Genomic DNA, 10,809 nt, shown 5'->3' with positions numbered 1-10,809 from the left:
TTTTTTTAATTGGGGGCGGGGGATGGGGGATATGTGTGATATGAAATGCTTCGGATATGTAGATACGGGTATAAAATTGGTAGCGTGAAGTGTTGTTTTTTTTGTTTGTTTGTTTTTTAACTTATGCTATAAATTTCAGCAGATGTGTTGTGGAGTCTTTTATTTGATTATGTGGCTGGATGTGTAATCGTCGAAAGATTCGCAACGTCGTCACAAAGAAGCGTCTGGGAAAAACTTGCAACATTCTTCACAGTGTTATTAAGATATGAGAATTTCAGTGGACGTTGGACTGAATCACTGATGCTCGCAAATTAGCCGCCTGCATTGAAAAATTAAATGGACATTTTGACTTACGCTTGCAAAAAAAAGAGGGGGGTTGCACTATGACTTGTAGCTCTTACCTGGTCTGCAACAGTCTGATGTGTGCTTTGACACGGTGTGTGTGATTTTGGTTTTAATTTCAACATGTTGAACGACGCTTGGTAAAAATGGTGCCTGATTTTCTTCTAGAAATGAGGAAGGGACAAGATCGAGCTTCAAGTCACGTGTACAAATGCACGTGGTGTGCATGATGCGAGTCAGATAGGAAATCAACGGACAGTCTTGTGGCGGTGGGAGCTGTTATTTATTTGTTTATTTGTTTGTTCGTTCGTTTCTTCTCCACCCGACGATGTACAGACGGGTGTTCCGGGTACTTTCCGCCAGTCGAGGTGGTCAGTTGGGTGGTGGTGGTGGACAGTGCGCGGTGTGGACGATGCTGATGATCATGGTTCACCTCCAGCCGGTCCCCGTCTTCTGCCTGGCTCATCACGTGACCGCTTCGGCCCAGTCTGGCCAATCAGCGACACACAGAGACGCCACGAACCACCACTCCGCAGGGTTAGACGCTTCCGGTGTTGTCCTCTCCCCCTTCCCCTCCTCCCCCTCTTCTTCTTCTTCTTCTTCCGTTCTTCAGTCAGCTCCACGTGGTCCCTTAACAAACTTGCCTGCGGACAGTGGGCAGTCCGAGCCGAGTCCCGTGGTGGACAGTGGCGCTGCTTCCCTGTCCCTGCACCCTGAATCACCAAGCATGCCTGTGATATCCTCCAGTCCAGTTACTGACCAAGCTTTACTGAACACACCAGCTGAAAAAGACGTCCCGGTCGCCGCTGAGTTTTCTGATCTCATACCTTTGTCCTCATACAACAAAGAAAGCGACGTTATACCACGGCAGTCCTTTCCATGGTGGGATATCATCCTCAGACGTTTTAAAACCCAAGCCAAAGAACCGGTCTCACTGTCGGTTTCAGAGACAGAGCTCACTTTCACACCAGAAGCGAGCATCGATGAAGAAGAAATCCAGCTTCTCCATGAAAGAAACAGAGCGCAGTTGAGAACTCCAGCGGGCAATAATAGTGACAATGCAAGTGCGAATAGACGGAACGTTAGCCACCCTTCAAATAATCACCTGGAAAAACAGAACTCATCCACAGTTTATCATACCAATAATACCACAGCCAGACTTCACGAAGAACGAAACGACGATAAAGACACTGGACAGGCCAACGATGTCATGGACGCGGCTCACGGTCCCTCCTCCCTCTCTCAGGTCGCCAGTACCCTGCTGGGGCCTGTGGACTTCCGCCGTTCACAGCTCAGAACAGCGACGGCGATGACCGCTCGACCGTCCGCCGCCAGTGTCCTGCAATCCAGGCGCCACGTCCCTGTGCGTGGAGGCAACAGCATCTCTGCCGACGGTCTCTTCTTCTTCAGTCACGGGCAAAGGGCTGGAGGTTCTGGTGGCGACGGTGATGGTGGTGGTGGTGGTGGTGGTAGGCGCCAGAAGCGTGACGCCTTTCAGCCTGGCTATGACGTCGTCCGTGATGATGATGATGTCACAACGGACGACTCGTTGCATCCTGACGTTTCAGGTCACCCTCACCCCGGAATCAAACCATCTGTTGACGGAACTCTTCCCGGTGACAAGACCACGCCAGCGCTTCGGAAAACATCTTCCGCCGACAACAAAGCCACGACCACCGCGTCTCCCTCTCCACAGCCGCACGAAGCGGGCAGCAGCGACGGCAGCTCACCGAAAGCCGTCACGCCAGAGACGCCCGTGAGATCCTCTTCGGAGGCAGAACCCGACTCCCTCCTCTCTTTCCCTGAAGACATCGACAACACTCCTCTCCAGCAAGCCACCACCACCTCCACCACCACCACAACAACAAGAAAAGCCTCCTCCCCCTCCTCCTCCACCTCCTCCGGAGACCAGCCACTCAAGTCCAACAACAACATCAAGCGGGCTCTGTCCAACCCCAACCCCACCCCAGACCCTTCCAGCTTCTTGAGCCGCTCTGCCGCATCCTCCTCCTCCTCAACGGGCGACACCCAGGACCTGGAGGTCAAGTTCGGGGTGATCCTGCCCTTCACGGGGCCCTTCCCCTGGGTCATCCAGAACACCTACCCGGCCCTGGAGCTGGCGGTGGAGCGCGTGGAGCGGGAGGGGATCCTGCCCAACGGCTCCACGGAGCTGGTGCTGCGAGACTCGTACTGCTCGGAGACGTACGGGCCCCTGCAGGGGATCGACCTGTACGTGGAGAAGGCGGCCAACGTCTTCATCGGCCCGGCCTGTGACTACGCCGTGGCCCCCCTGGCCCGCTTCTCCTTCAAGTGGCAGATCCCGGTCCTCACCGCCGGAGCCTTGGTCAGCGCTTTCCAGGACAGGCGGGAGTACCGCCTGCTGACGCGGGTTCAGGTTAGGGTGAAGCGTTTGGGTCAAAAGATGTTTTTGTTGTTGTTTTTTTAAATATGATTTTAATTGGGTTTTTTTGTTGTTGTTTTTGTTTTTTGTGGGGTAGGTGCGAGCAAATAAACATAATTATTATATATCAGCGGATTGAATATTATATCAATGGATATGTCAATGATCAAAAGTTGTTTAATGAATAGTTAAATGAATGGATAAGTCAATAACTAAGTAAATGAATGAATGAATAAATAGTTAGTTACATAAATAGTTAAATAGTTGAATGGATAAATAGATAGATGGATGGATGGATGAATATATAAATAAATGAATAGATAAATAAACAGACGGATAGATAAATTGTTGAATGAATAAATACACGAATAGAAAAAAAAAGAGATTAATTTTTAAAAATAATGAACTGGCAGATGAAACAGTTCATCAATACGCGAAAGCTTCCTTTCAGAAAGTAATGAATGGATTCATGACTATGCATAATGATGATGAAATAATTGAATTGGTACACTCACTGACAGAAGAAGAAAAAAAACAACAACATCAGAACTACAGAAATAAATACATTATTTAGAATGAATATGTCACAAAAAGAAATACGTATATACGGACATATAAACACATAACTGAATCAACGAATAAACACAAGGCTCTTTTGTTATCAAAACGTACAAGAAGCAACAGTAACTAATACATACACAATCAAATGATGATCGAGTAGATCAATAAAAAAAGGTATAACCAAAATGTAAATATAAGAAAGCAAATCAATAATAATAATAATGTATATATATATATATATATATATATATATATATATATGTGTGTGTGTGTGTGTGTGTGTGTGTGTGTGTACATATGTGCGTGCGTGTGTGTGTGTGTGTGAGAGAGAGAGAGAGAGAGAGAGAGAGAGAGAGAGAGAGAGAGAAACAGAAGATGTGATGACAAACTATTAATTTTGGAACGTGTCTTTTTAACTCAGAGCAATGTAATTCAGGTTTGATTGAAAATAGTTGTCGTTTCTTCCTTGAGATTAGATTATTTCTTTGAGATCTTTAAGGTCTGGATTTTTTTTCTGTTTGATCTTTTATTTTATTCTGTTGATTTTCTCTATAGGGAAAGTGAGGGGGTGGTTGGATGTGATAGTTACGTGCAGTTAGGTTTGGGGTGTCACTTTCTCTGTCTCTCCCTCTCCTTCCCCTCTTTCTCTCGGTCTGCCTCTGTCTGTCTCTCTCACACTCCACCCTTTCTGCTCTCCCCCCCCCCCCCTCTCTCTCTCTCTCACTTCTGTCTCTGTCGTTATTTTCATGTCACCATCTGTTCTCGTACGTGAAGATTAATTCGCCGTTACCAAATCGATTGACCAGTCAGTCCCATAATGTGACACAGTCTCTGCGCTTGAAATCGAAATCACGTCCTCGTCCTTAGGGTACGAAATACATGTTTGCCCAGGAATGCTGGCGTTCGATGTTCGATGTTCGATTTTTTTTTTTTTTTTTTTTTTTTTTGCAAAGGAAAGAAAAAAAAGTAAACGGACGGTGCCAGGCTCGCTGCCATACTGATAGGTGTTTTTTTTTTCCCGCAGGTGATGTATAGATGTATCACGAATTACCTTCCCCGCGGTCCATGTTTCTGAAGAATGAGAGACGACGAGGGTAGGGGTAGATGGGGATTGGGGGGTGGCGGTAGCGGGGGTGGAAGAGAGGAGGAGGCAGGAAGGATGATGGTGGTGGTGGTGGTGGTGTGAAATATTGTTTTTCTGCAGGGCAAGGCGGGGGGGGGGGGGGGGGGGGGGGGAGGGACAGATATGATATAAGTTATAGAAGGCTTAAGTACACCAGAATTTCAACCAGCAACGAAAATAGTCCATGACATTTAAACAAAAATGCATTCTAATAAAGTTATTCAAAATGTTATGTTTTAAACCTGAATCAAACCTCAAAATCCACAAAAGCTAAGCTAGGCGTCCTAAGCCCTTCTGAATATTAAGGAAATAAATAAACAAATAAGTAGATAAATAAATGAACACTACAAATATTTCTTGAATGCATATAGATAATGAATAAATAAAGAGATCAACGAACAAATGAACGAATGAATAAATAGATGGATAAATACTTAAGCCCAAAAAATCAACTCTAAACGATCAGGAATGTTTTTACTTACTTATTTACTTAATGTTTAGTTACCACTGTACCTTACTTTTTGTCTTGATAGCTAGATAAAGGAAAACCATACAAGAATAAAAAAAAAAAAAAAAAACTACACACTAAGAACTCTAAACTTAGCTCAGAGATAAAAAAAAAAAAAAAATTGATCCAAACGCTTCACCTTACTATATTTCCCCCTGATTATCATTTAGACCTTTCTTTTTTAAGTTGCCGCTACTTACTAACCCCCCCCCCCCCCCCCCAAAAAAAAAAAAAAAAAAAATCAAAACAAAAACGAAACCAATAAATCCATATCCAGGGAGCTTACTCGAAAGCCGGCGAGTTCCTGCACAGTGTGTTCGCGAACTTCGAGTGGCGCTGGGCCGGGCTGGTGTACCACGACGTCAAGGACTCGCCCAACCACGGGCGGAGCGACTGCTACTTCCGGATGGAGGCGCTGTTCCTGACCTTCCGCCACGCATTCGGGGTGGAGCCCTGGTACCTGCAGTTCGACGCCTTCAAGACCTCGCCGGACGGGTACACAGACATCCTGCGGGATGTGTCCAGGGCTGTCCGAGGTGAGAGAGAGTGTGTGTGGGGGGGGGGGGGGGGGGGGGAGAGAGGGGGGGTAGAGGGGGTTGGGGGGTGCATGGGGGAGAGTGACAGAGAGGGTGAATGGGAGAGAGGGAGAGGGAGAAAGAGAGGTGAAGGGAGAGAGAGGGGGGGATACTGAGAGAATGGGAGAGAGAGAAGAGAGGGAGAGGGAGGGAGGGAGGAGAGAGAGAGTTAGAGACCGAGAGAGAGATGGAGGGAGAGAGGGGAGTGGGGATGCTGAGAGAGAGGGAGACGGAGGGAAGGGAGGGAGGAGAGAGCGAGAGAGAGAGAGAGAGAGAGATGGAGGGAGAGAGGGGAGATTCTGAGAGAGAGAGAGTTGAAAGAGAGGCAGAGGGGGGAGACTGGGAAGGGAGGGAGGAAGGACAGAGAGACCGAAACAGAGATGGAGGAGAGGGAGATGGAGGGAGAGGAAGGGTGCCGAGAGAGAGGAATTTGAGAGAGGGGGGAAGAGAGACAGATAGATAGGGGGAAAGAGGGGGGGATGCTGAAAGAATTGTTGAGAGAGAGAGGGGGGGGGGGGGCAGTGACAGAGAGAGAGAGGGGAGTGACAGAGAGAGAGAGAGAGATGGAAGAATAGAGGGAGGATGCTGAGAGGGAGAGTTGAGAGAGAGACAGAGAAAGAGAGAGAGAGATGGTGGGGGAGAGACCGAGAGAGACGTAGAGAGATATGGGGTGAAAGATGGAGGGAGAGAGGGGTGGGGGGTGCTGAGAGAAACGGAGCGGGGAGAGAGGGGGGAGGAGGGAGGGAGGGAGGGGAGAGGGTGAGAGATGGAGGGAGAGAAGAAGGATGCCGAAAAAGAGAATTGAGAGAGAGGGAGAGAGAGAGATGGGAGGAAAGAGATGGAGGGAGAGGGGGGATGCTGAGAAAGAGGGATAGGGAGGAGAGAGAGAGAGGGGGGATAGGGAGGGAGGAGAGATAGTTAAAGAGAGGGCGCTTAGAGAGAGAGAGAACTCAGAAATATTTTACTGCATGGCCACCGGCCTGTTTACAAAGGAGGAACATACATAATTTCAAGTCTGGTCTTAAAACCCACCTCTTCCCAAAATAGCCCCCTTTCCCTGCCTCTTCCTTGTCTTCAGTTTTTTTCCAGTTTTAATTATGCATGCGAGTGAATAACTGGTGCGAAAGCGCTTTGATTTGTTTCTGCACAAGATTCAGCGCTATATAAATATGATGATAATTATTATTGTTATTATTTGAGATCAAATGAAATACCGAAAATAAGGAGGGGGGGTTCGACCAACATCGTGGACACAACATTTCATAACTGAAAAAAGTAAGACAGATAGAGAGACAGACAGACACAGAGAGAGAGAACGTGAAATATGCTATTCAGATAAGGCCTAGGCTCCAAACTGAAGGGGCAATCATATTTCATTCAGACAAATGTTGTTAATGATGATTGAATGAAGCAGGCAGACTGGCTCACACCCGGTGTAATGTAATTTAAATACCACCCGCTCCCTTTTGTACCCACCCCCTGGGGGGGTGATTTTGACGGTATCCAATATTTAGCCCCCGGGGGTACTTCTGGATACCCCCGTCTATGCTTAACAACCCCCCCCCCCTTCCTTCTCTACTGGGAACTACCCCTTTCCAATTCACAATGTACCCCTTTCCTTTAATAAGGGAGCAACTTGATGAAAATTATTCCGTGTGGTATGGTGACAGTGGTGGTGATTGCGACGGACACGGTGGTAGTGGTGATGTGTGTATGCATGCATGTGTGTGTATGTGTGTGGTAATCTAAATCGGTGGGTGGGGGGGGGGGGTATTTTGGGATATGATGTAAAGATGACCACCACCCTAATTATTTTCAGTTTTTCTTTGATTAGAGCCTTTTTTCCCTTTTGAACTTCAAAAAGAGGAGGGGAAGAGGGGTGGGGTAGGGGGGGGGGGAGAGATCTGGTATGGGATGGGGTTTATTTAACAAAACAACATCCGGGGAGTAAGAATGAGAAGGGGGATAAATCCTGTCCGTTACATCGGCAAACAAACAAGTTCCCATCATTAAAAATAAAATGAAATAGAATATATAAAAAAATAAATAGTTAAAAAAAAAACTGTCGGTTTGGAATGTGACCAGTAATTCGAATAGAAGGACCGAACAAAACAAAAACAAACCCCCCAAAATCGGGAATTCCCAGCAATTGGTTTTTCTTCTCGAAACGTGCAAACGTGAGATACGGCGGCGGCAACTCGAACGAAGATTGATTGGAGAAAAAAAAAAGAGAAAAAAAAGACTTATTGCCAAGTTCCAGAATAACAACCATTATCCACGCATTACCTGTGCTGTTTTCAGAGAGGCAAGGCAAGGCAAGGCACGGCAAGGCACGAACGACTATACAGGGAAATACCGGTGCCAAGGACTTTTTTTTTGTTTTGACAGAGCACGTGTTGGGTCGAGGATGTCGGAAGTTGAAAGAGAGCGAAGGAGCGGGCTTACTAGCGAGAGAAGAGAGAGAGAAGGGGGTGGGGAGAGACAGAGACAGAGACAGAGCCACACAAACAGACGCGGGGACAGAGAAAGAGAGAGTGAGAGACTCAGAGAGACGGAGACACAGAGAGAGGGAGTGGAGCATCCTGTGTGCTTTTGTATGTTTTACTCTATGGAGAAAGGATATAGTTCTGTCTGACGCATTATGGAGTATATGTTTGTTTGTTTTTTGTTTGTTTTGTTTTGTTTTTTGTTTGCTTTTTCTTCTTTATAAATGTCCATTAAGATGCTGTTGTTGTTGTAAAATGTCAATCTATCAAAATGGAGTTTTAAAAAATGTTAAAAAAAAAAAAGAAAACTCTGGACATGATTATGTGAATCTGCTCAATGACAAGAGGATCCTCAAGTTAAAGTAGTCATGGAGAAAGGTGGCAGAGTAGTTAAGACGCTTTTCTGCCGATACAGTGCCCGGGAGATTCTGGACTCGATTCTCGCTCTCGCCCTTTCTCTCTCAAAGTTTGACAGGACAGAGAAAAAAAAAAATCAAACTGAGCGTGTAGTCAGTCATTCGGATGAGACGATAAACCGAGGTACCGCGTGCAGCACGCACATAGCGCACTGGAAAAAAAAGAAAGAAAGAAAAACAAAAGAACCCACTGCAGCAAAAGAGTTGTCCTCTGGCAAGATTCCATCGCAGAAATCCCCTCTGATATATGCAGTTTCAGTTTCAGTTTCAGTAGCTCAAGGAGGCGTCACTGCGTCCGGACAAATCCATATACGCTACACCACATATGCCAAGCAGATGCCTGACCAGCAGCGTAACCCAACGCGCTCACGCTTAGTCAGGCCTTGAGAAAAAAAAGAAGAAAAAAGGGTGAATAAATAATAGATAAATACATAAAAAAAAACAACTAATAATAATATTATTATTATGTATAAGGCGCAAAATCTTGATGAAGTCAACTATAAGCGTACATAAATAAATAAATATATATATATTTTTAATGATATGTGCACAAATATATATGCATGCACTCAAGGCCTGACGTGAGCGCGTTGGGCAATGCTGCTGGCCAGGCATCTGCGTAGCAGATGTGGTTGGAGCGTACATGGATTTGTCCGAACGCAGTGACGCCTCCTTGAGAAACTGAAACTAATGGTAGTCACGCGGGCATGATTAAAGATTAAACTGAAAGGTGTCACAGCCTTTTTACACTGGTCCACCGGGGGGCAGTAAACTCATGTCCACTGTGTACCAGGACTCGCCATAGGAAGACGGGTCCCAATCCTCCTCTCCTTCCGCCGGTTTAACCCCCCACCACACCCCCTCCTCTCCCCCCTCCCCAAGCCCCCTCTCCTACCCCCTTCCCCCCCGAAAGAAAGAAAAAAAATCCTACCTAGGTGGGTGTGAGGAAAAACCCGGAAGTAAAATGTCTTTCCCCAAGGACAAGGCACCATTTTCCGAAACAGGGTTTCAAACCCCGATCTCTTGGGAACAGTTGGACTTAAAAATTCAACGTCTGTGCAATCGATTAAGCCACGACGCCTGCCAACCACGTGAACGTGTGTTACAAATCCCCTATTTCAGTCGTTCATAGTTTCGTCGTAGTAGTTTTTTGGGGGTTTTTTAGTGTTTTTTTACAGTACAAATGAAAGTGGGGGAGTGGGAGGGGGGGGGGAAGCAGAGGGGTTCAGCAGACTGTGAAATGGTTTCTGGGGGAATCTTGTGTTTATTTTTTTCCACCTGTCCTCCTTATTTTGAAAAAAAAAATGACAATGTCTCCAACATTAAGGAGGATGTGGTGGGCGACTGAGGGAAGGAGGGGTGACGGTGGTGGTGGTTAGGGGGTTATCAGAGGATATTTCAGTGAGGAATTTCCAAGTCTGGAATACCTGTGCTGGATTTGCTATTGTTGTTGTTTGTTTGTTTTTGTTTTGTTTTGTTTTTCTAATCGCTTTCTTACTGAGTTAATAGTTATTCTGATTTTGATTCTGTGTGTGTGTGTCTGTGTGTGTGTGTCGTAATCAAACAAATTCAGAAACATATTTCTTGGGATAATACAAATGGATGCAAAGAAAATACGTCGATTTATCAAAATGTATTTAAAAAAAATAAAAATAAAAAAGCCTTGTACCAGCAGATTATCAGTGAATGAACAACAATACCACCACCACCACCATTTTTGTGAGGTGTTTTAAGTCCCGATATGACCCTGTGCAGGGCTCTAAATAATAGGAATAAGAATAGCGGCAGTGTTGAATGTTTTTTCTCTAAGATGGTAGGTAAAATAATCTCAAATAAAAAAATTGCGTTGACAAGGCAGCAGCAGAGTCGTTTAGCTGTCGTTCAGTTATAACACACACACACGTGTGTCGTAGTTTTCACTTATTTTTTTCTTTGGTTTTCCTTCAGTGTCTGTCTGTTTGTCTATATCTCTGCAGACATCTCTGTCTGCTTCTCTCTCCCTAGCTCCCTCTCTCTGTTTGTCCCACCCTCTCTGTCTCCTTGTCTGTATATCTGTCTCCGTCTCTTTGCCTGTCTGTCTCTCTTTCTTTCTCTCTCTCTCTCTCTCTCTCTCGGTAGTCATTCCACGCACACTTACACACACACACACACACACACACACACACACAAAAACCCGTCAATCACGTGGTGATTTCATGTTCACAAGCTCTATCCTTACAGACAAAATAAACTATACTCACGTGCTGGATTCCTGTCCAGAAGCGCTCTGTGTGTGTGTGTGTGTGTGTGTGTGTGTGTCACACACACACACACACACACACACACACACACACAGAGTTTATCTTTCATTGTTTTTATTTCGTTCAGGTTTCTTTCCGCCTTACAATCTTGTCTCTC

At 45.8% G+C, this 10,809-nt stretch overlaps 1 protein-coding gene across 1 annotated transcript in view; it reads left to right on the top strand.

The window, feature by feature from the left end:
* The first annotated feature begins 1,552 nt into the window (after window positions 1–1,552).
* Window positions 1,553–10,809, top strand: part of LOC143300803 (atrial natriuretic peptide receptor 1-like) — a 397,103-nt gene continuing 387,846 nt past the window's right edge. Inside the window, exons 1-3 of the mRNA XM_076614733.1 lie at window positions 1,553–2,098; window positions 2,255–2,737; window positions 5,213–5,471. Of these exons, the coding sequence (XP_076470848.1) occupies window positions 1,553–2,098; window positions 2,255–2,737; window positions 5,213–5,471 (1,288 nt within the window). The remainder of the gene's footprint in view (window positions 2,099–2,254; window positions 2,738–5,212; window positions 5,472–10,809) is intronic.

The sequence above is a fragment of the Babylonia areolata genome, chromosome 26 (genome assembly GCF_041734735.1).
Source record: "Babylonia areolata isolate BAREFJ2019XMU chromosome 26, ASM4173473v1, whole genome shotgun sequence".
Taxonomy (NCBI): Eukaryota; Metazoa; Mollusca; class Gastropoda; order Neogastropoda; family Buccinidae; genus Babylonia; species Babylonia areolata.
Note: the sequence above shows the minus strand (reverse complement) of the source record. Positions and strands in the feature narration are given on the sequence as shown.